Source organism: Oratosquilla oratoria, chromosome 10 (assembly GCF_046742065.1).
Source record: "Oratosquilla oratoria isolate Oo_2021 chromosome 10, ASM4674206v1, whole genome shotgun sequence".
Classification (NCBI taxonomy): domain Eukaryota; kingdom Metazoa; phylum Arthropoda; class Malacostraca; order Stomatopoda; family Squillidae; genus Oratosquilla; species Oratosquilla oratoria.
In genome coordinates, this window is record NC_134786.1 from 66,658,305 (window position 1) to 66,681,262 (window position 22,958).

A 22,958-nucleotide genomic window follows, 5' to 3' on the forward strand; every position below is an offset into this window, starting at 1 on the left:
ATCTGGGAGGAGCCAAGATAAGAGGGAGGGAGGGGTGGTAAATGGGAGTGGAGTTTGTGGGGATGAAATGGGTGAGAGTGGATTTATGCCTTTGACTTTAGCAACCTCCCTTGTATATTTATGTATAAAATTCATTTCCCATTCTTGGCTCCATAACCAAAACAACAATACAACATCATAAACAAACATCTCTCCAAAATAAGTTTCAGACTCAGAGGGGAAAACTCACTGGTATTTACATGTAAATGGAATGTAATTACATTGGTTTGGGGGGTTAGATAATATGCCAAAGGTAATGAAATTAATATACTTTACATTATCTTTTATGTTACTTGCAGCATTCCACAAAGCAGGCAAACCAGATGAAGCTTTCCGTGTGCTTGAGCAATTAACAACCAATGCTGTCAATGAAAACCGCTTTGATGATGCTGGCTATTATTACTGGATGCTTTCAATGCAGTGTCTTGACATTGCTGGTGAAAGGTAAAGTGTTTCTTTATTTCTTAGTGGGGATATTGTTATAAACCCGACACTATGTACTGTTATCACATTACATGCAATTTATACAAAGATGTAATGCATCAATGTTTGAACTAAAGGTATCTCAGACTGAAGTGATACTGGAGGCAGTGTGTTGGCCGGGATGAATTTCGTGTTCAGTTTAATGTTGGTTTTACGCCATTGTTGACCATTCTTAAAGAACAGAAATTGGAGACAAAGTGCAAATACATAAAGAGATGATGGATGAGGTGCTCAATAACCACTCCTCTTTGGGGTAGTTTGTGTTCACCTGCTTAGAATTGGGTTAAAACAAGAGTTGGACCTGATGGTGATTTTTCAGTATTGTGGATCCAGATATTTATATTTAGTATATATAGATATAAAATAAACAGTGAGTTAAATGTGTTTGAGATGAAATGTCTGAGAAGTATGGTAGGGGTTACAAGGTTGGATAGAGTGAGAAACGAGGAGGTGAGGAGAAGATCGGGGGTGGAAAAGGAGACAGGAGATAGGGTTGATGAAAGAGTATTGGGATGGTTTGGATGAATGAAGAAGGATCAGTAAAAGAATTATGGAAAGCAGAGGTGGGTAGAGTGAACATAAGGGGGTGACTGAGAATGAGATGGATGGATGGGGTGGCAGGGTTGTTGGTCAAGAGGGGGATGTCTGTTCAGGAAGTGAGAAAGCAGAAGATAGGAGTGAGTGGAGAATGTCTGTGTATAGATGATACTATGATGAATGGAAGGGAGTGGGTGGGTGGGTGATTGGGGGTTAGGGACTGGTTATGTGTGAATGATATTTTGACACAGCCCAAATGGATTTCTCCCCATCTTCAATGTTTCTGCATGAGGGGAAGGAGAGGGAGAGTTGCCAATTAAATAAAGTGGCCTTGCTGAGGATGTGCTGTGTCTTGCTGCATTGCTTCTGACCCAGGGCAGTGAGCGAGATGCAGGGATGACCCACCATCCATGAGGAGCTAAGATGAGAGGGAGGGAAGGGTGGTGGATGGGAATGAAATGGATGGGAGTGGAATTATCCCTTTTGACTTTGGCTACCTACCGGGTAAGGGGGAAAGAGCCATAGGTATATGTATGTCCGTATGTATTTATAGATGTGGATTTGGATATGTTTTGGAGAGGTATGACATAACTACCATTACTGAGATTAAACAAATGATTTTTCACTTTTATCTTTCCTCCAGCGATGAAGAAAATGTGCCAATGATGACCAAATTCCGTACATACCAGAAGTGGGCTTCAATGTATTATGTCTACCATACCATTCAGCGTTATATGGTAAGTTATTTTACATTATTCTCTCTGTGGGACCAGTGATGATTACCTGGAAGTTATGGTCCTGCAAGACAGATGACAGAGTGAATCATGACCCTCACTTCCATCATTGAAACTCATATAATGAGTAACTAACCAGAGTAATTGTAGATAATCATAAAAAAATCCCAAAATAAGAAAAAAAAATCTGAAATATAAAACACTTTGGATCCCAAGCATTTTGGAGAAAGTATTCTCAATCTATGCTTGAGTAAAGGTATTTATAGACTTGAACTGTTGTGTTATGAAGAAATCATTCAGATATATACTTTGCCAATATTTCTGAAAGATTAGATAAATGTCTTAAATTTCTTTTAAGAAAATTTCTTAAATTTATCTTAAATGAATTTCTCAAATTTCTCTTATATGAATTTCTTTAATTTCTCTTAAATGAATTTCTCAAATTTCTCTTGCCCTTGGTTCAAATCACCCTGTCACAGGTGAGTTGAATCAAGGCAATGGGTCATTAAATCCCACCCTACAAAGTCCTCTGTAAGGGGCACCATCCTACTCTCCTGAAAGGGGAGAGTTCATAATGTTAAACCAAATAAATTTCTTAAATTTTTCTTTAATAAATTTAATTTTGTAAATTAACTTCGTTACAGGATGAGCCTTTTACATCTTATATGCCAGAGGCTCTATTCAACATATCCCGCTTCCTGATGCATGAACTTATGTTTATGCACCCAACAAGTATCTCCAAATTGTATCCTTTGTATGCAGATATTTTTTTCATGTAATTAGATAGATGCTTGTGAAAGCATAACCAGTTGAAAGGTGAGATAATTTGATATTTCAAATGTACTCAGTTCCTATAAGATAGTGCTTAAGGAATGTGTATACATGATAAGCCAGCTTTTGATTGATTTTGTCATTCTTATAGTTATGTTGCCCTGACTGTTCAATTTATACATGGATGGGGTGGTGCGAGAGGTAAATGCAAGGGTAGTGGGTGAAGGATTGGAGATGGTTAAAAAAGATGAAGAAAAGTGGGATATAAGCCAGTTGTTGTTTGCTGATGACACTGTGCTTGTGGCAGGATCAGAGGAGGTATTGAGGAAGTTAGCGACAGAGTTTAGGAAGGTGTGCAATAAAAGGAAGTTGAAAATAAATGTGGGTAAAAGTAAGGTGATGAGATGTGCAAGGGGAGAGAGTAGCAGCAGACTGGAAATGAGTATTAAGGGAGAGACACTGGAGGAAGTGGATAGTTTTAGATACCTGGGTGTGAATGTGGCAGGAAAGGGAGGAGTGGAGGTGGAGGTAGAATGTAGATTGAGAGAAGCAAGTAAATGCCTTGGTGAATTAAAAAGTGTAATGAGAAATAGACATTTGGGAATAGATGCTAAGAGGAGATTGTATGAAGGAGTGATTGTGCCAACAGCACTGTATGGGGCAGAAACATGAAACATAAGAGAGGAGGAGTTTGAATGTGTGTGAGATGAGGTGTCTGAGAAGTATGATATGGGTTATTAGGCTGGATAGAGTGAGAAATGAGGAGGTGAGGAGGATAAAGGGGGTGGAAAGGGAGTTGGGAGATAGGGTCGATGAAAGAGTATTGGGATGGTTTGGACACATGGAAAGAATGATTGAAGAAAGATTAATAAAAGAGGTGTGGAAGGCAAGGGTGGAAGGACCTAGGATGAGATGGATGGATGGGGTAAAAGGGGCATTGGGAAAGAGGGGAGTGTCTGTTGAGGAAGGATGGGAGAGGACAGAAGGTAGGGATGAATGGAGAATGGTTGTGTATGAATGATGCTGTGATACATGAGGAGTGGGGGGGGGGGTATGTATGAGAAATAAATTGATGCTGCCCGAAAGGATTTCTCTCCAGCTTCTTTTCTGCATGAGGGGATAGAAAGGAGGGGTTGCCAATTTAATGAAACGGCCTTGCTGTGGATGTGCAGTGTCTTGCGACACTGCTTCCGACCCAGGGCAGTGGACAAGATGCAGGGATGACCCATCATCCAGAAGGTGCCAAGATAAGAGGGAGGGAAGAGGGTAATGGGGAGTGGAGTATGTAGAGGATGGAATGGGTAGGAGTGGTTTCTATGCCTTTTTTGCTGTGGATGCACTGGGCAGTGGGTGAGATGCAGAGATGACCCATCATCCAGGAGGAGCCAGGATAAGAGGGAGGGAAGGGTAGTAAATGGGAGTGGATTATGTTGGGAATGGAATGGGTGTTTTTTGGCTACCTCCTTTGTAAGGGGGAAATAGCCATTTGTATATGCATGTATGTAAGTTTTATTGAGAATAATGGGGTGAAAGTGAAGTTAGGATGGAGATATGGGCTTTTTTGAATGCATGTGGTTCCTTTAGTGAGAAAAATGAAGAGGAAAGGAAAGCATTTTAAATTTATGAAAATGAGTGTGTAGAAAGTTTTGAGAACAATTTAAATGTTCTGGTTTTGGGGTATCTTAATGTTCGAGTAGGAGATAAGTTATCAGATGGAGTATTAGGGAAGTATGGAATTCCTTCTCTTCTGTGTATCTATATACCAAAAGGTTTCTACCTTCTTATAAGGGAGTTAGCCAAGTCAAAGGCACTTATCTACTCCCACCCATTCCACTCCCATCTACCACCCTTTACCCCCTCTCATCTTAGCTCCTCATGGATGACGGGGCCATTTCTGTATCCCACCCACTGATCTGGGTCAGGAGCAGTGTAACAATGCACAGTGCATCCATAGCAAGGCCATTTCACTTGATTGGCAACTCCCCTCACCATCCCCTCATGCAGAAAAAAGAAAAAGTGGAAAGAATTCCCTTCTGGCTGTGTCAAAATATCTTTCACACATAAGTACCCTCTAGTCCCCCCCATCCTCTGCCCCTCCCTTCCTCATATAATAGTATCATCTATATGCAGTCACTCTCCACTCATTCCTATCTCCTGCCTTCTCCCTTGCTCAACAGACATTCCCCTCTTGCTCAATGCCCCCTCCACCCCATCCATTCATCTCATCCTTGGTCATCTCCTCAAGTTCACAACCCCCACCTGTGCTTTCCACACCTCTTTTACTAATTTTTCATCACTCATTCTTTCCATGTGTCCAAACCATCCTACTGATCTTTCATCAGCCCATTGGTTCTCTTTGGAGAGATTTGTCTGTGAGGATGATGTCTAGAGTGGTTTGATGGGGTAGGTAATTTAATGGTTGATCTTGAAGAGCTTGTTTTGTGATCCAAGTATGAACATAGGTTTGTGTAGATGTATTGTGTTGTACAGGTGGTAGATTATTGTAGCTGTTTCAATAGCTAATCAGAAGGGGGGTTGTTGATTAAGCAAAGTGGACTTGCTGTAGATGTCCTTTGCCTTGCTGCATTGCTTCTAACCCAGGGCATTGGGCTGGATACAGAGATGACCTGTCATCCATGAAGAGCTAAGATGAGAGGGAAGAAAGGGTGGTGGATGGGAGTGGGTGTATGGCTTTCGACTTGGCTACCTCCTTTGTAAGGGGGAAGTGGCCCATGGGTGGGAGTGGGTGCATGCCTTTTCACTTGGCTACCTTCTTGATAAAGGAAAAAAAGATTTTGGTATATAGATAGAGTTTCAATAACATACTGCTGGTGTAGCTTTTTCTTTTTGTTGCACTCAGCTGGTTGTAGTTGTAAATTGTAGTTATATCATATCTTTCTAGAAAAACATCCAAATCCACATCAGTGAATATTAAATATGTAAATATCAAGGGGACAAAGAACAAGCTTTTGGATTGGTGTGAGATGAGTGTAGGGCAAGTGTATTGGCCTAGCCTCAGGGTGAAAAAACTTTTTTTGTATATGTATGAATATTTAGGAAGTTGTATAGATTTTACCAGTTTTCTGTTGTACATGATGAAGAGTAGTGATTTTTTTATGGTAATAAGTATACTATGGACTATTGGGTACATTTGTCCTTAATTAGCTACCAGTTCAACACTGTACACTCTAGCCAAACAAGCAAGGAATCTTGAAGCTTACAAATTAGCAAGATTTGTTCTTGATAAATTACAAGCACTCAGGATACCTCAAAGATTTCAGGTAAGAGTGCATATCTTTATTTAGTTTTGAACTTGTATGCCATTACCCTCTAAAGAAGGTTACTTGATATGGAAGAGGAAAATCCTTAACCCTTTCATTCCTTCCTGCTTAAGTTGTTTGAAAATTACACTTCTTTATTCATTATTATGTATGAAATTATTTAGTATGTCATACTGGTTTACATACTCTGATATTGTCCCTTTTTAATGCAGGAGGACGTAGAGCTTGCAAGTCTTAAAATTCGAGCCAAACCATTTCATGATAGTGAGGAACATCAGCCACTGTGTTATCGATGCTCCACCACCAATCCACTCATCAATAATGCAGGCAACCAGTGTGTCAATTGTTCGCAGCCATTCGTTTTTTCTTTTGTGTCCTTTGGTGAGTTGTCTTGATATTATCTTCACTGAATATAAGTTTGGGTCAGCTTCATTCAATGCATCTGTGTGTTTGTCTTGTTTTTATAATGAATTTCGGATCATGTGAAGAATCGTCACCCCAGACTTCAACAGGGTGAAAATTCTTCATGTGGGCTATCTTAGGGTGACAATTCTTCATGTGGGCCATCCTGGGTTCACGATTCTTTGTTTGTATTAAGTTGATGACAATAATCATAACCTTCATTCAACCTAATCTAACCTAACATAACCTAACGTAATCTCACCTAACCTAACCTAATCTAATCTTTATTCCACTGTTGATATTCGGCATATGGGGTGACAGTTCTTCAGGTGGGATCTCATGGGGTGACGATTCTTCATGTGGGTGTTCTGGTGTGACAATTCTTCATGTGACCTGAATTTTCTTTCTGTTCTTCTTTGTGCTGTTTAATTGTAGAGAATGGATATAGGTGGTGTAGTGGAGGGATATTTATGACCTGGGAACAGATCTGATGAGGACTGTTAATAATCATGTACAGTGACAAAGAATCCTAATTAAAAAGCTAAATAGGCTCACTTGAGGGTGCTCTACATGATACTGAAATTTAAATACACAATCAACTCTTGAGCAATGTGATATGTGAAGTGGGTGGGAAGAGGAAAGACTGGAGTCTTAATGTGAGTTTTATTCTTGACTAGTTTCACTACAAGGTTCTTTTGAAAAAGCTTGTAGCAAAACTAGTTAAGAATAAAACTTGGATTAAGGTTACAGTCTTTCCTTTTCCCACCCACTTGAACTTGTCAGAATGTCTCAACAAATGTGATATAAGAATGACAATGATTTAAAGAAAATATCACCCTCAAACAATGCACTGAAACATTGAGCTACTGAAGACTCTATGATGTCATTGCAGGGTTGGATTAAATACTTTCTGTAAGAGTTCAAATACACTTGTAATTTGTTTCTGATGATTTTATATTAAAAAAGGTTTCTTAAGAAAAAAATAAATCTCTTAAGAGCAAAATAGAGATATAGTGAGCCTGGTTACCATTTAAAACCTTTTATAGCAATTACTCTGGGGTGTTCTGGAGCCAGTTAGAATTTTCCATTAATTCTTAACCTCAAACAACATAATTTTGAGCAATGGTGGTGGTGTCATGGGACCATTTACTTGTGTTGCTGAAGGATTGACTGTATAGTAAAAGTCTTATCCCCTTAGAGGCATTATGCATTTACTAATGTACACATCAATCTTTCCTTTCAGAAATTCTTCCTGTTGTAGAATTTGTGTTAGATGAAAGTCTAACAGATGAGGAAGCTCTTCGACTCATACAGCAGTCGAACAGCTCTCAAAATATTGGTACAGGAGATGGCGACAACGAAGACGATGGTCGTTGGAAAGAAACGGAATCTGGAGATGCACAAGCTCTCACTCTTGAATCATCCCCAAGTCACGGTCCTCAAGATGATCCGTTCACTGCAAACCTCATGAGCTTTTATGTATGGATTTTGTTTATTTCATACATGCATATATACATGCATACACACATATAGCCCAAGCTCAAACAATACATACATATACCAAAGGCTTTTTCCCCCATACAAGGGAGGTAGCCAAAAAACAAAGGCATAAAGACCATTTCCACCCTAATACATTCCCACCCATTCCATCCCCACATACTCCACTCCCATCCACCCCTCCTCCCTCCCTCTTATCTTGGCTCCTCCTGGATGATGGGTCATCCCTGCATGTCGCTCACTTCCCTGGGTCAGAAGCAGTGTTGCAAGACACAGCACATCCACAGCAAGGCCACTTCATTAAATCGGCAACCTCCCCCCCCCCTTTCCGTCCCTTCATGCAGAAAAGGAGAAGATGGGGAGAAATCCCTTCGGACTGCGTCAAATTGTTCTCACACATACTCCCTCACCCCCTATCCCCCACCCATTTTACCTCGTGGATCACAACATCATCCATATACAACCATTCTCCATTCACCCGTCTTCTGTCCTCTCCCGTCCTTCCCCAGAGCCCCTTTTACCCCATCCATCCATCTCATCCTAGGTCGCCCCCTTATGTTCGCTCCTTCCACCTCTGCCTTCCACATTCCACACCACTTTTACTAGTCTTTCTTCTCTCATTCTATCTTCAGCTTCCTTCTTTTGCACATTTTGCCAAACTCCATCACCAACCTCCTCAATCCCTCCCCCGATCCCGACACAAGTGCAATGTCGTCCGCAAACAACAACTGGCCCATCTCCCACTTTTCTCCATTTTCCTTAACTATCTCCAATCCCTGATCCACCACCCTTGCATTTACCTCTCACACCACCCCATCCATGTATAATTGTTGTTCCATTAGAAATTATTTTCAAGAAATCCATCATATCCGGAGATGTCCCAAGAGAATGGAAGCTAGCTAACGTTACTCCCATATTCAAAAAAGGTGACAAAAAGAAACCAAATAATTATAGGCCTATAAGTTTGACTTCAATCGTAGGAAAAATAATGGAAACTATCATCAGAGATGCTATCGAATATCATTTAGAAAGTAACCGTTTGATAAATGATAGCCAGCATGGTTTCAGACGGAAACGTTCTTGCGTGACTAACTTACTCAAATTCTACAACACAGCTATCTCGAATTATGACAAAAGAAACAATATAGGTTTAGTATATCTAGACTTTGCAAAAGCTTTTGATACCGTCCCACACGAAAGACTACTTAATAAATTAGCTTTGCATGGAATAAGTGGTAGCCTATTAGGTTGGACTAGTAATTGGTTGAATGGCCGAAAACAGAGAGTTGTTTTAAATGGAAAAACTTCTGGATGGAAAAGTGTTGCAAGTGGAGTTCCTCAGGGTTCCGTTCTTGGGCCACTTCTATTCATAGTATATATGAATGATATAGACCATGGACTAAAATCTACTGTTTCCAAATTTGCTGATGATACAAAACTGTGCGGAGTGGCAAATGATCACTCAAACCAATTAGATATTCAAGAAGATTTAGATAAATTACAGCAATGGTCTGAAAAGTGGCTAATGAAATTTAACACAAGTAAATGCAAGGTAATGCACATAGGTAAAAATAACAGTAAGTACGATCACAAGTTATTTGGAAATTCGTTAACAAAAGTGGATAGTGAAAAAGATCTCGGCGTAATTATCAGTAACGACCTCAAATCATCCAAGCAGTGTATTTCAGCCTCTGAGAAAGCAAATAAGATTCTGGGACTCATTGCGCGATCTTTTGATTTCAAAAGTCCATCACTCATTAACAAGCTATATAAATCGTTAGTTCGTCCACATTTGGAATATGCTGTTTCCGTATGGTCACCGAATCTCATTAAAGACATTGACAGACTGGAAAAAGTACAACGGCGAGCCACAAAACTGATTCCAAATATAAAAAATAAATCATATGAAAATCGACTAAAGCACATGAATCTGTTTTCCCTAAAAAAGCGTAGACTCAGAGGTGACTTGATACAGGTCTTTAAGATTTTAAAGGGAATTGACAACATCAAAAGTGACAAAATTTTCACATTGAATGAGAATCAGACAAGGAACAATGGTCTCAAACTGTCCAGAAATAGATTCAATTTGGAAGTAGGTAGAAACAACTTTGCCAACCGTGTAGTTAATGAATGGAATAAACTTCCTGCACAGGTAGTGCAATGTAGTTCAGTTCGAAGCTTTAAGAATCATTTAGATAAATACCTAAGTAAGATGCTGTAATGATTATAATTTATCTTATATTATTTGTTTTTGTTTTGTTATCATTTGTCTGTCTGACTTTCATTTATTATCAGTTATATGTCAATTTATTATTATTTACTATTTACCTGTTTGTTTATTATTTTAACTATACCTATGCATTTATTTATGTATTTTATTTGTTATTTACATTATTATAGTTTTTATTTATTATTTTATTATTATTATTATTATTAATATATATATATATATATATATTTTTTTTTGCATCCGCCTTTGTAATCCGCCTTTGTAATCCTTTGTAAATTGAACACCCAGGGTGACATAACACATTCCTGACAAAGTCCCACCTCTACCTCAAACCACTCACACTCTCTATTTCTAATCCTGACACACACTCTACTACTCTCGTAAAAACTCTTGACAGCTCCTAAAAGCTTTCCTCCTATCCCATATATTTGCAATACCTCCCACATTGCTTTCCTGTCTACCCTGTCATAAGCCTTTTCCAAATCCATAAAAGCCCAAAAAACATCCTTACCTTTTCCTATAGCTTTCTCACATATCTGTCTTACCACAAAAATCTGATCTATGCAACCTCTATCTGTCCTAAACCCACACTGTTCCTCACCAATTACTCCCTCTGTTCCTCTCCTAATCCTCTCAATCAAGACTCTCCCATAAGCCTTCCCAACTACACAAATACACAACACAACATACACTCTATAAAGGATTTGTGGGAAAACCCAGTTTCAGCTGTGGCATTCCTTGGGAGACAGGACTGCTCAGATAGACAGTCTAGGGAATGACAACAACAACAACTACACTCAACAAGCTAATCCCTCTGAAACTACTACACTCACACTTGTCCCCTTTTCCTTTGTAAAGTGGAACTATACAGGCACATGGAAAGAATGAGTAAAGAAAGACTAGTAAAAGAGGTATGGAGGGCAGATGTGGAGGGAGTGAACATGAAGGGATGTCCTAGGATGAGGTGGATGGATGGGGTGAAGGGGGCTTTGGGGAAGAGGGGAATGTCTGTTGAGGAAGGATGGAAGAGGATAGAAGACAGGGGTGAATGGAGAATGGTTGTATATGGATGATGTTGTGATGCATGAGGTGGAATGGGCGGGGGGATGGCGGGGGAGGTAGTATGTGTGAGCAAAATTTGACGCAGCCCGAAGGGATTTCTCCCTGTCTTCTCCTTTTATGCATGGGGGGACGGAGAGGGGTGGTCGTCGATTTAATGAACCGGCCTTGCTGTGGATGTGTTGTGTCTTGCGACACTGCATCTGACCCAGGGCAGTGGACAAGGTGCAGGGATGACCCGTCATCCAGGAGGTGCTAAGATAAGAGGGAGGGTGGAGGGGTGTGGAGTGTATTCAGGGATGGAATGGGTGGGAATGATTTTTATGCCTTTTCCTTTTTGGCTACCTCCCTTGTAAGGGGGAAAAAGCCTTGGTATATGTAGGTATATGTATGTACATACAGACATACATATACCAAGGACTTTTCCCCCTTACAAGGGATGTAGCCAAATTCAAAAGGCATTATTCCACTCCCACCCATTTCATCCCACTCCAGTCCCATTCACCACCCCTCCCCCCCTTTTCTAGCTCCTTCTGGATGACAGGTTATTCCTGTATCTTGTCCATTGCCCTGGTTCAGAAGCAATGCAGCAAGACACAGCACATCCACAGCAAGCCTACTTTATTTAATTAGTGAACCCCCCCTCCGTCCCCTCATCCAGAAAAAGAGAAGTGTGAGAAATCCCTTCAGTCTGCATGAAAAATCATTCACACATAACCGCTACTTAACCTCCCCACCCCACACCCACTCCCTTCCATGCATCCCAGCATCATCCATACACAACCATGCTCCACTCACTCGTATCTTCTGTCTTCTCCCTTCCTTCCTCAACAGACATCCTCTTTCTCAGCGCCCCTTTTACCCCATCTGTCCATCTCATCCTTGGTTGCCCCATCCTGTTCACTCCATCCACCTATGCCGTCCACACTTCTTATACTAATCTTTCTTCACTCATTCTTTCCATGTGTCCAGACCATCCCAATACTTTTTCATCAACCCTATCTCCCAACTCCCTTTCCACCCCTGCTTTCCTCCTCACCCCCTTGTTTCTCACTCTATCCAGCCTAGCAAACCATACCATACTTCTGACATTTCATCTTAAACACATTTAAACTCTTCCTCTCTTATGTTCCATGTTTCTGCCCCATACAGTGCTGACAGCACAATCACCACATCGTACAATCTTTCTTGGCTTCTCATTACACTTTTTAATCCCCCAAGGAACTACCAATACTCAAAATATAGTACAAAAACTAAGTTACACAATCAAAACAACTATCTTAATACCTTCAAGGTTTTTTTCACATCATCGACCCATCTCATTATCAGTAAAAAAAATTCTAAAAGTAATTTCATGTATTAAGAGTAGTAGTTTTGTTGAGCATATGGTGTTTTAGATTTTTTTTGTAGGTCTTATGACTGATTGATTAGGTATCCACTCTGTCTTAATTTTTACTTTTTCCCTTCATCTCACAGCAAGGAGGATCTGAATTCCAGCCAGTTGTTGTGGGACGTAAGGCACTCTTAGCAATGGAACCACATGATGTGATTGTGTGCAAATGGCGCAAGCCTCTGCAATACCAGTACTTCCGCAATCTCATGCCAGATGTTCCCATTACACACTGCCAGTACTGCAACAAGGTAATTTTTTTTGTGTGTTGAAAATAAGGCAAGAAGAATGTAGTGTTTATAAATATGAAAGATCAGGAATAATGAGTGTGTGTGATTTAAGGTGTATGTGGGGCTGCATCAAGGTTGTGTGATGGAAAAGTGTCACAATTTCTTTATGAGTAGAGATTTTAGATTTCAACGTAGATGAATGTGTGGCAATAGTCTGTAGGGACACCCCAAAACAATCCCTAATGTATTAACCTCATGTTCCCATGCAGTCAGTACCCTAGTACAGAGGTTAGTACCCCAGTACAGGTAAACATATAAAACCCATTTAACCACCTCTCCCATCTCAACTTTATAGTAATGTAGTTAATAGATTTATATACCGGTACTGTCATCTCTCAACCTGTTTCGTGCCACACTGCTTAGATAAACAATGTAGGAAGTCATAGCTCTTTCACAGTAGGAGCCACAGTCAGAGCTGATATACCTCCACTGTTTTACTCTATGGTGACCTGCACATCATTCACTAAAAAAAAAAAAAAAAAAAAAAAAAAAAAAATTGAACTTGCCATTACTGAGAGAAAGAAGAGGAAAAGGTGATATGATCATGTTGTACAGGTCAGTGAGACGAATGAATAAAACTCTTGTTTTGGGATGGGAGAGCTTCACAAAGTCATTGAAGCAGACTGAAATAGACCATGTGCATTAATACATACATACATATACCAAAGGCTTTTTCTCCTTTACACGGGGGGTAGCCAAAAAGAAAAAGGCATAGAAAACACTCCCACCCATTTCATTTCCCATATATTCCACTCCCCTCCACCCACCTCCCTTCCTCCTATCTTGGCACCTCCTGGATGACGGGTCATCCCTGCATCCTGTCCACTGCCCCGGGTCAGAAGCAGTGTCGCAAGACACAGCACATCCACAGCAAAGCCGCTTCATAAATTCGGCGACCCCCCCCTCTCCATCCCCTCATGCAGAAAAGGAGAAGACGGGGAGAAATCCCTTCGGGTAGCATCAAATTTTTTCTCATACATACTTCCTCACCCCCCATCCCCCACCCACTCCCCCTCATGCATCACAGCCTCATCTATACACAACCCTTCTCCATTCACCCCTATCTTCTGTCATCTCCCGTCCTTCCTCTACAGACATTCCTCTCTTTTGTAAAGCCCCTTTCACCCCATCCATCCATCTCATCCTAGGACACCCCCCTCAATTCACTCCTTCCACCTCCGCCTTCCACACTTCTTTTACTAATCTTTCTTCACTCATTCTTTCCATGTGTCCAAACCATCCTAATACTCTTTCATCAACCCTATCTCCCAGCTCCCTTTCCACCCCTGTTCTCCTCCTCACCTCCTCATTTCTCACTCTATCTAGCCTAGTAACCCCTATCATACTTCTCAGACATTTCATCTCAAACACATTCAAACTCCTTCTCTCTTCCTCTCTCATGATCCATGTTTCTGCCCCGTACATTGCTGTTGGCACAATCACTCCTTCATATAACCTCCTCTTAGCATCCATTCCCAGATGTCTATTTCTCATTACACTTTTTAATCCACCAAGGCATTTACTCGCTTCTCTCAATCTACATTCTACCTCCACCCCAACTCAACTCCTCCCTTTCCTGTCACATTCGCACCCAAGTATCTGAAACTATCCACTTCCTCCAGTTTCTCACCCTTAATGCTCACTTCCATCCTACTGTCACTCTCTCCCCTTGTACATCTCGTCACCTTACTTTTGCTCAAATTTATCTTAAGCTTCCTTCTTTCACACACCTTCTCAAACTCTGTCTCTAACTTCCTTAATCCCTCCTCTGATCCTGCTACAAGCGCAGTGTCGTCAGCAAACAACAGCTGGCTCACCTCCCACTTTTCTCCATTTTCTTTAATTATCTCCAACCCCTGACCCACTACCCTTGCATTCACCTCTCGCACCACCCCATCCATGTAAAGATTGAAAAGCCAGGGCGACATAACACACCCCTGATGCAGTCCCACCTTTACCTCAAACCATTCACTCTCTCCATTTCTAATCCTAACGCAAGCTATACAACTCTCATAAAAACTCTTGACTGCATTAATGATATCAAGAAATAGTTTTCCACTGAGATACCTCAACTCCCGGAATACCCCTGTAACTGATAAAGGTGGGTTACACAAGTGGCAGTGCCAGCGGGTTCTATGTAGACTTATTTCAGTTTTCTAATGTTTATTGGCAGGTACTTTAGATAAGTGAAGAGTGAAGTAAGTGAAGAGATAGGTAAACGTGTAGTGGAGTGGAAGGAGGTTTCCTCAAGGATAATGTGGATGAAGGTGAAACTGGGAAAGGAGATGTGGGTCTTTGTAAGTGCATATGGGCCTGGCAGTGAGAAGAGTGTAGAAGAAAGGGAGAAATGTCAATGTAATAGTACTGGGAGACCTTAATGCTAGGGTAGGAAATGGTCCAATTGATGGAGTGGTTGGGAAATGTGGAGTTCCAGGAAAGAATCATAGTGGAGAGTTGATGGTGGAAATGTGTCTAGAAAGAGAGTTGATGATAGCAAATACAGTGTTTCAGAAGAAAGTCAAGCATAAGTACACATGGGAGAGGGTGGTGGATGGAAGGGTGGTAGATAGAGCATTAATGGATTATATAGTGGTAAATAGGATTATGATAGGAAGAGTTAAGGATGTACATGTGCTAAGGGGAGAGGGTGGGGGAATATCAGATCATTTTTTGGTGGAAGGTAAGTTGAGAGTGGAGGATAGATGGAGGAAGAGGAAAGGGACAAAAGGTAGGGAGGTACTTAGAGTGAACTCTTTAAATGAAAAGGAAAAGGAGAAGGAGTACAAGAAGAAGCTGAAGGAGGAGTGGGAGGGAGTGAAAGATAGAGTAGAGCTAGGTGTAGAGGAGTGGGGATGGTTCAAGGAGGGAGTCACAAAGTGTGCAAGGATGGTGTGTGGAACAAGAAGGACAGGAGGAAATAGAAGGAAGGGTAGTGAATGGTGGGATGAGGAAACAAAGAAGGTTGTAGAAGAGAAGAAGCGAGCTTTCACAGTTTGGTTACAAAATAGGATGAGGGAGTCATATGAGAGGTACAAAGAAAAGAAAAGAGAAGTAAAGCAAAAGGTAAAGGAGGCAAAGAGGAGAGCAGATGTGAAGTGGGGTAAGAGTATGACAGAAAATTTTGAAAGTAATAAAAAGATGTTTTGGAAAGAAATTAAGAGAGGAAGAGGAGGCAAATCAAGTAGAGAACAAAAGGTAAAAGGTGCAGATGGAGAGATGATAATGGAAGAGAAGGCAGTAAGGGGAAGATGGGCAGAATATTTTAGGGAGTTGCTAAATGTGAAGGAGGATAAGGAGGGAAAGATAGTTGCAGTGGGAAATGCTAAGAAAATGACTGTGATGAGTGAGGAAAATGGAGGAGAAATAAGGAAGGATGAAGTGAAGGCAGTTGTTAAGATGATGAAAGCAGGTAAGGCACCTGGTCTGGATGGATGCCATGCAGAATGTCTAAAAAAGAGGAGGTACAGTGATGGTGGACTGGCTGGTAAGGTTATTTAATGTTTGCTGGAGAGAGGGTAGAGTGCCGGAGGACTGGAGGAGTGCCTGTATAGTTCCACTTTACAAGGGAAAAGGGGACAAGTGTGAATGTAGTAGTTTCAGAGGAATTAGCTTGTTAAGTGTAGTTGGGAAGGCTTATGGGAAGATCTTGATTGAGAGGATTAGGAGAGGAACAGAGGGAGTAATTGGTGAGGAACAGTATGGGTTTAGGATGGGTAGAGGTTGTGTAGATCAGATCTTTGTGGTAAGACAGATATGTGAGAAAGCTATAGGAAAGGGGAAGGATGTTTTTTGGGCTTTTATGGATCTGGAAAAGGCTTATGATAGGGTAGACAGAAAGGCACTGTGGGAGGTTATGCAGATATACGGGATAGGAGGAAAGCTTCTAGGAGCTGCCAAGAGTTTTTATGAGAGTAGTAGAGCTTGTGTCAGGATTAGAAATGGAGTGAGTGAGTGTTTCGAGGTAAAGGTGGGGCTTCGTCAGGGATGCGTTATGTCACCCTGGCTGTTCAACTTATACATGGATGGGGTAGTGCGAGAGGTAAATGCAAGGGTAGTGGGTCAGGGATTGGAGATGGTTAAAGAAAATGGAGAAAAGTGGGAGGTGAGCCAGCTGTTGTTTGCGGACGACACTGCACTTGTGGCAGGATCGGAGGAGGGATTGAGGAAGTTGGTGACAGAGTTTGGGAGAGTATGTGATAGAAGAAAGCTAAAGATAAATGTGGGCAAAAGTAAGGTGATGAGATGTACAAGGGGTGAAAGTGGCAGTAGACTGGAAGTGAGCATTAAGGGAGAGCGACTGGAAGAAGTGGATAGTTTTAGATACTTGGGTGCAAATGTGGCAGGAAAAGGTGGAGGTAGAATGTAGATTGAGAGAAGCGAGTAAATGCCTTGGTGGATTGAAGAGTGTAATGAGGAATAGACATTTGGGAATGGATGCTAAGAGGAGACTGTATGAAGGAGTGATTGTGCCAACAGCACTGTATGGGGCAGAAACATGGAACATAAGAGGAAGAGAGAAGGAGTTTGAATGTGTTTGAGATGAGGTGTCTGAGAAGTATGATGGGGGTTACTAGGCTAGATAGAGTGAGAAATGAGGAGGTGAGGAGGAGAACAGGGGTCGAAAGGGAGTTGGGAGATAGGGTTGATGAAAGAGTATTAGGATGGTTTGGACACATGGAAAGAATGAGTGAAGAAAGACTAGTAAAAGAGGTATGGAAGGCAGATGTGGAGGGAGTGAACATGAGGGGATGTCCTAGGATGAGGTGGATGGATGGGGTGAAGGGGGCTTTGGGGAAGAGGGGAATGTCTGTTGAGGAAGGACGGGAGAGGACAGAAGACATGGGTGAATGGAGAATGGTTGTATATGGATGATGTTGTGATGCATGAGGTGGAATGGGCAGGATGGGGGGTGAAGTAGTATGTGTGAGCAAAATTTGATGCAGCCCAAAGGGATTTCTCCCTGTCTTCTCCTTTTATGCATGGGGGGACGGAGAGGGGGGGTCGCCGATTTAATGAAGCGGCCTTGCTGTGGATGTGCTGTGTCTTGCGACACTGCTCTGTCCCAGGGCAGTGAACAAGGTGCAGGGATGACCCATCATCCAGGAGGTGCTAAGATAAGAGGGAGGTTAGAGGGGTGTGGAGTGTATTCAGGGATGGAATGGGTGGGAATGATTTTATGCCTTTTCACTTTTGGGTACCTCCCTTGTGAGGGGGAAAAAGCCTTGGTATATGTATGTATGTACTTTAGATATATCTACAGGTTGGGATATTCTTCCAAAGAGGAGAAAGTCTCCCAGGCCTAGACTAAGGAAGAGAGTCTCCCCAGTCTCTTCTATCTGGCGAGCACAGTCGCCTTCTTATAAAAAGTCAAAAGTCTGTCTATGCACCTTTGGTGTGGTTGTTAGTTGGCAAATACATTTTGGGTTATGATATATGTGTGTTAGTTGTATAGTAATGAATGACTATCTTTCATGGATATGGTTAGATATGGTGTATGTATTGAAGTTACGATAATGTAGTTGGGGTAGGTATAAGGAAAGGTTATTGAACTGTCTGGTGACATTAGGTACTTCCTTGTTGGGTGATGGCGCAATAGTGTGGTTGTGAAACGTTGCATTCTTTGAGTCATGTGTTTATGATTAAGAAATTGTGTAGTCAGCAAGATTGGAGGTATTGGTAAAGACGGGTACCTCCTTGCATGCATTGAATCACATGTCTTGGTGTGTGACCTATCGATATTGTTAGTAATGGATACCCCCTAAGATATATATATAAATATGTATATGTATATATATATATATATATATATATATATATATATATAAATATATATGCTATATAAATATGTATATATATATATATATATATATATATATATATATACTATTAGGTCAACACAAAAAGCCTTGAAGTCTAACTTGAGACATCTGAAGCTTTTTGAATACAAAGGTTGATGTAATTTTGAACAAAGAAGATCAAGAGATGGGATGACATTTGGCTGTGGGTCTACTGCAGGAGGCCTGAGATCTAAAATTGATTGTTGACAATTGACCTTGACTGTACTTGCCATTGTTTATCTCTACTTAAAAACAAAATGCTGGTCACTTTTTAACTTCTACTATCACTCCTTTCTGCTATCCTCCATAACTTTCCTGTACCACCTCTATGGCTCCAGCTCTTCACCATAATATTGTCCCCAAATATAGCATTGGTTGTCAGGAATGAAATACAACTCTTGCCACTCATTATGATACTTCCCTCTGTTTATCATTCTTTGCAGATGTTCCATACAGATGATTATGTTCTTCAGGTGCTACAAAAAGGCCATTGTCCCTTCTGTCGCACCCCAGTAGGAGATGCAGGTGAAAATAATGAGGAATAGTAACAGAAGAAAGTGCAATTAATACTTGTTAATTGTTGATTAAAAAGGTTCTTATTTGTGGCAGGGTTATTCAGATTGTCCATTAAGGATTGTTTTTTAAGATACAAATATTTTGAAAGATCTAAACATTGTACTGCATTTTGAAAGATTATTTCTGTAGTTTTAAAGAACTCTGTATTTATTAAGACATTTTACTTTGTTTTATGATAGGTGCTGACATAATGTGCAAAATTTAAACTTAACTTATTTCTTAGGTGCTTACAATGATCATAACAAAGGACTATTTCATTTCATTAATGTTACTAGATTTATATTTTTTGCCTGACAAAATAAGTTTTGCCACTTTCATGTAATTATTTTCAAGATATTTACCATGATTCTTTACATTTTGATAAAGACAGAATTGTCTTGTTGTCTTTAATGAGGAAAAAGAATTTAGCTGAACATAGTCCTAGTATGAATAATATATTCTTTTATTGTACAATATTCAAGAAATGAGCCAAAGATTATATAGTCATTAGTTTATGGTGCATGTTGAGAGTTAAAGATCTCAGTTCTGCAAAGCACAGTAGAACCACAGTTCTTGAATGTGTCATAAGTTGAACAAATCAGTTCTTGAACAATTTTTTTTTCTCTGGTTGTTGACCAAAATATTAATTGCTGACCAACTCAAATGGAAACTAGGGCAAAATTCAAAGTTTTGTGGAAAAATAACATCCTGATTAAGTTGTATTCTGCAAATTGGTAAATATTTTTGGTCCTCAACCAAATTGGTTCTGGAACAGATTGTGGGAGAACCAAAATTCTACTGTACTTTATATGCAAGGAAGATTTCCGTCCGCTGTACTTGAGGTGTACATTTTAGTTTTATACTTTCTTTTTAATTTCATGTTACTTTTTTATCTTAGCCTGTCAACACCCATAGGGGCTCCTCAGAGCTGAATAAAATTGTCTAAGATTAGCCAGAACAAAATCTCAGAAGAGACTTACTGGGTTTTAATGGGTTAATTGATGGAGACCATGTTGTTTTTAGCCTACTAAAAGCCAGAGAGCTTTAATGGATTAATTAGCCTGTAGCAATTCTTTGATAGTACCTTTTGATTTTTTCTCAAACCATCACTATGTAAATACGTAAGAGTATGTGCCTTTATGCATCACTTTTAATGTAGGTAAAATGCATATATTTTCATAATTTCATTAGTGTTTATATGGTTCATGAAGGGTTTGCAAATGAGAACGGGCAACAGAGTAAGTGATAACTGGTTCATAAAGTTGGCCCACTTTACTTGCAGGTTCCTTATATGCAATTTGGTTAATGGAATGAACTATTGGAAACTCAAATGAAACAATGTTTACAAATATAATGGTTTTTAGAAGTAATGCTGAACCCTGGGTAGTCTTACTTGTACTTTATATACGAGAAACATGAGCTCAAATTGCTAGGATGGACACGAATGTGTGTGCTGGTAATATACATACATATATACTAAGGGATCTTTTTTCCTTTATGAGAGGATGGCTAGATCAAAGCACACACCCATACCCATGCCTTTCCCATCTTATCACCTTGCAAATGAAGGTCATTGCTCCCCCCTGCCACTCTGCTCAGGTAAAAAATAATGCAGGGAGACAAAATACCTCCACAGCTGGCTTGTCACCAACTCAAAAAAAAAATTACTGAGCAGAGAACATCCATACATGCCAAACCATTGTCTCTTCCTTGTTCAACAGACATTTCTCATGCATCCAATGTCCCCTTTACCTTGTCCATCCACCTCATTCATGATCTTCCTCATGAATTTAGAAATAGTTTAGATAAAATGAGATATAAAGATGGGACACCACGAGCATAGCTCCCCTTCCCATAAAATACAACTAGGTAAATACAACTAGGTAAATACAAGTTTACTGTATCCACTTCTGCTTTTCACACTTTTTGCAAGTCTTTCTTCACTCATTCTTTCTATATATGCATATATATACACACAATACACACACACACACACACACTATATATATATATATATATATATATATACTGTATATATATATATATATATATATATATATATATATATATATATATATATATATACTGTATATATATATATATATATATATATATATAATACACAAGGAGCTCAAAAGGGATAATATGGGTGTGTGATGGATGTGGGGAATGGGCCACCTTCCTTATAAACCTAAAAGCTTATATGAAAACATTGAAAATTTAAGACTTTAAAAGGTGTTAAGAAGTATAGCTTTCCATATGTGTAGACTTATAGAACAAATTGGATCAGAATATAATCCAGGCCAGCAACATAAACTAGATTGTTTAATGGAAGCAAGGTGAGACTCCATGAGCACAACTCCAACCTCATATACTACAACTAAGTAAATATAATGAAGGTTATTTACCCCTCATGAGGGGTATCCAGACAAAATAACCCCTGAATGAACCCCCCCCCCACCTCAGATAAAACACACCTGGACAAAGCACCCCCAGGACAAAGCACTCCCATATATATTTTACCTATGATGGTGGTGGTTATAATTGTGGGTGATGTGATGTTATGGTGGTGATGTGATGGTGGTAGTACTGATGATGTGATAGTGATGGTGCTGATGGCAGTGGTGATGTGAAGGTGGTGGTGGTGATGTGATGATGGTAGTAATTTGGTGATGGTGGTGGTGATGATGATGGTGATGTGTTGGTGGTACTTATGGTGATGTGGTGGTGGTGATGATTGTGGTGGCAATGCACTGGTGGTGATGTGATGGTGGTGATAGAAATATTGATAAGCTTTAGAACCAAGTGGTAATTGGTACGTAGTTAATACACCTTTAATATACTTTCACTAGTAACCAAACTAATTAAATATATTAAAGATGTCTTGTCTAGGGGAGTGTTTTACCCAGGGAAGTTTCATCAGGGGGGTGTTTTGTCCTACACTCTCATAAAGTGGTAGCTTAGTCAAAACACACACCCACATGTGCAAATACCATTCAACTATCCCTTCCAAAATACTATTAGTTGACATCATATGATGTATTTATGATTTGTAACTTTTCATAATTTGTTTTGCAACTTACGTGCCATTTTGTAACATGGAATACATTCATATTGAGAAAATGTAACAGTGTCGTTTATCTGTTCCTCATGTAGCCTTATGATGCACTTATGATTTTCTAATGTTGGCTGTGCATTATCTGTAAAGATGATAAACTGAACCAATTAAAGTACAGTGAGAATTAACAAACTATCATTTATTCCTGTTTTCTTATTACTGTTCAACTTATACATGGATGGGGTAGTGCGAGAGGTAAATGCAAGGGTAGTGGGTCAGGGATTGGAGATGGTTAAAGAAAATGGAGAAAAGTGGGAGGTGAGCCAGCTGTTGTTTGCTGATGACACTGCGCTTGTGGCAGGATCGGAGGAGGTACTGAGGAAGTTGGCGACAGAGTTTGGGAGAGTATGTGATAGAAGAAATCTAGAGATAAATGTGGGTAAAAGTAAGGTGATGAGATGTACAAGGGGTGAAAGTGGCAGTAGACTGGAAGTGAGCATTAAGGGAGAGTGACTGGGGGAAGTGGATAGTTTTAGATACTTGGGTGCAAATGTGGCAGGAAAAGGTGGAGGTAGAATGTAGATTGAGAGAAGCGAGTAAATGCCTTGGTGGATTGAAGAGTGTAATGAGGAATAGACATTTGGGAATGGATGCCAAGAGGACACTGTATGAAGGAGTGATTGTGCCAACAGCACTGTATGGGGCAAAAACATGGAACATAAGAGAGAAGGAATTTGAATGTGTTTGAGATGAGGTGTCTGAGAAGTATGATGGGGGTTACTAGGCTAGATAGAG

The 22,958-nt window shown here is 40.2% G+C and overlaps 1 protein-coding gene across 1 annotated transcript in view; it reads left to right on the top strand.

Annotated features, from left to right (window-relative positions):
- Oseg1 (intraflagellar transport protein Oseg1) overlaps positions 1 to 21,127 on the top strand; it is a 57,236-nt gene extending 36,109 nt beyond the window's left edge. The window contains exons 20-27 of the mRNA XM_076192028.1: positions 339 to 483; positions 1,703 to 1,796; positions 2,438 to 2,538; positions 5,737 to 5,845; positions 6,058 to 6,226; positions 7,491 to 7,726; positions 12,510 to 12,674; positions 18,994 to 21,127. Of these exons, the coding sequence (XP_076048143.1) occupies positions 339 to 483; positions 1,703 to 1,796; positions 2,438 to 2,538; positions 5,737 to 5,845; positions 6,058 to 6,226; positions 7,491 to 7,726; positions 12,510 to 12,674; positions 18,994 to 19,095 (1,121 nt within the window). The 3' untranslated portion in view covers positions 19,096 to 21,127. The remainder of the gene's footprint in view (positions 1 to 338; positions 484 to 1,702; positions 1,797 to 2,437; positions 2,539 to 5,736; positions 5,846 to 6,057; positions 6,227 to 7,490; positions 7,727 to 12,509; positions 12,675 to 18,993) is intronic.
- Positions 21,128 to 22,958: the final 1,831 nt, after the last annotated feature.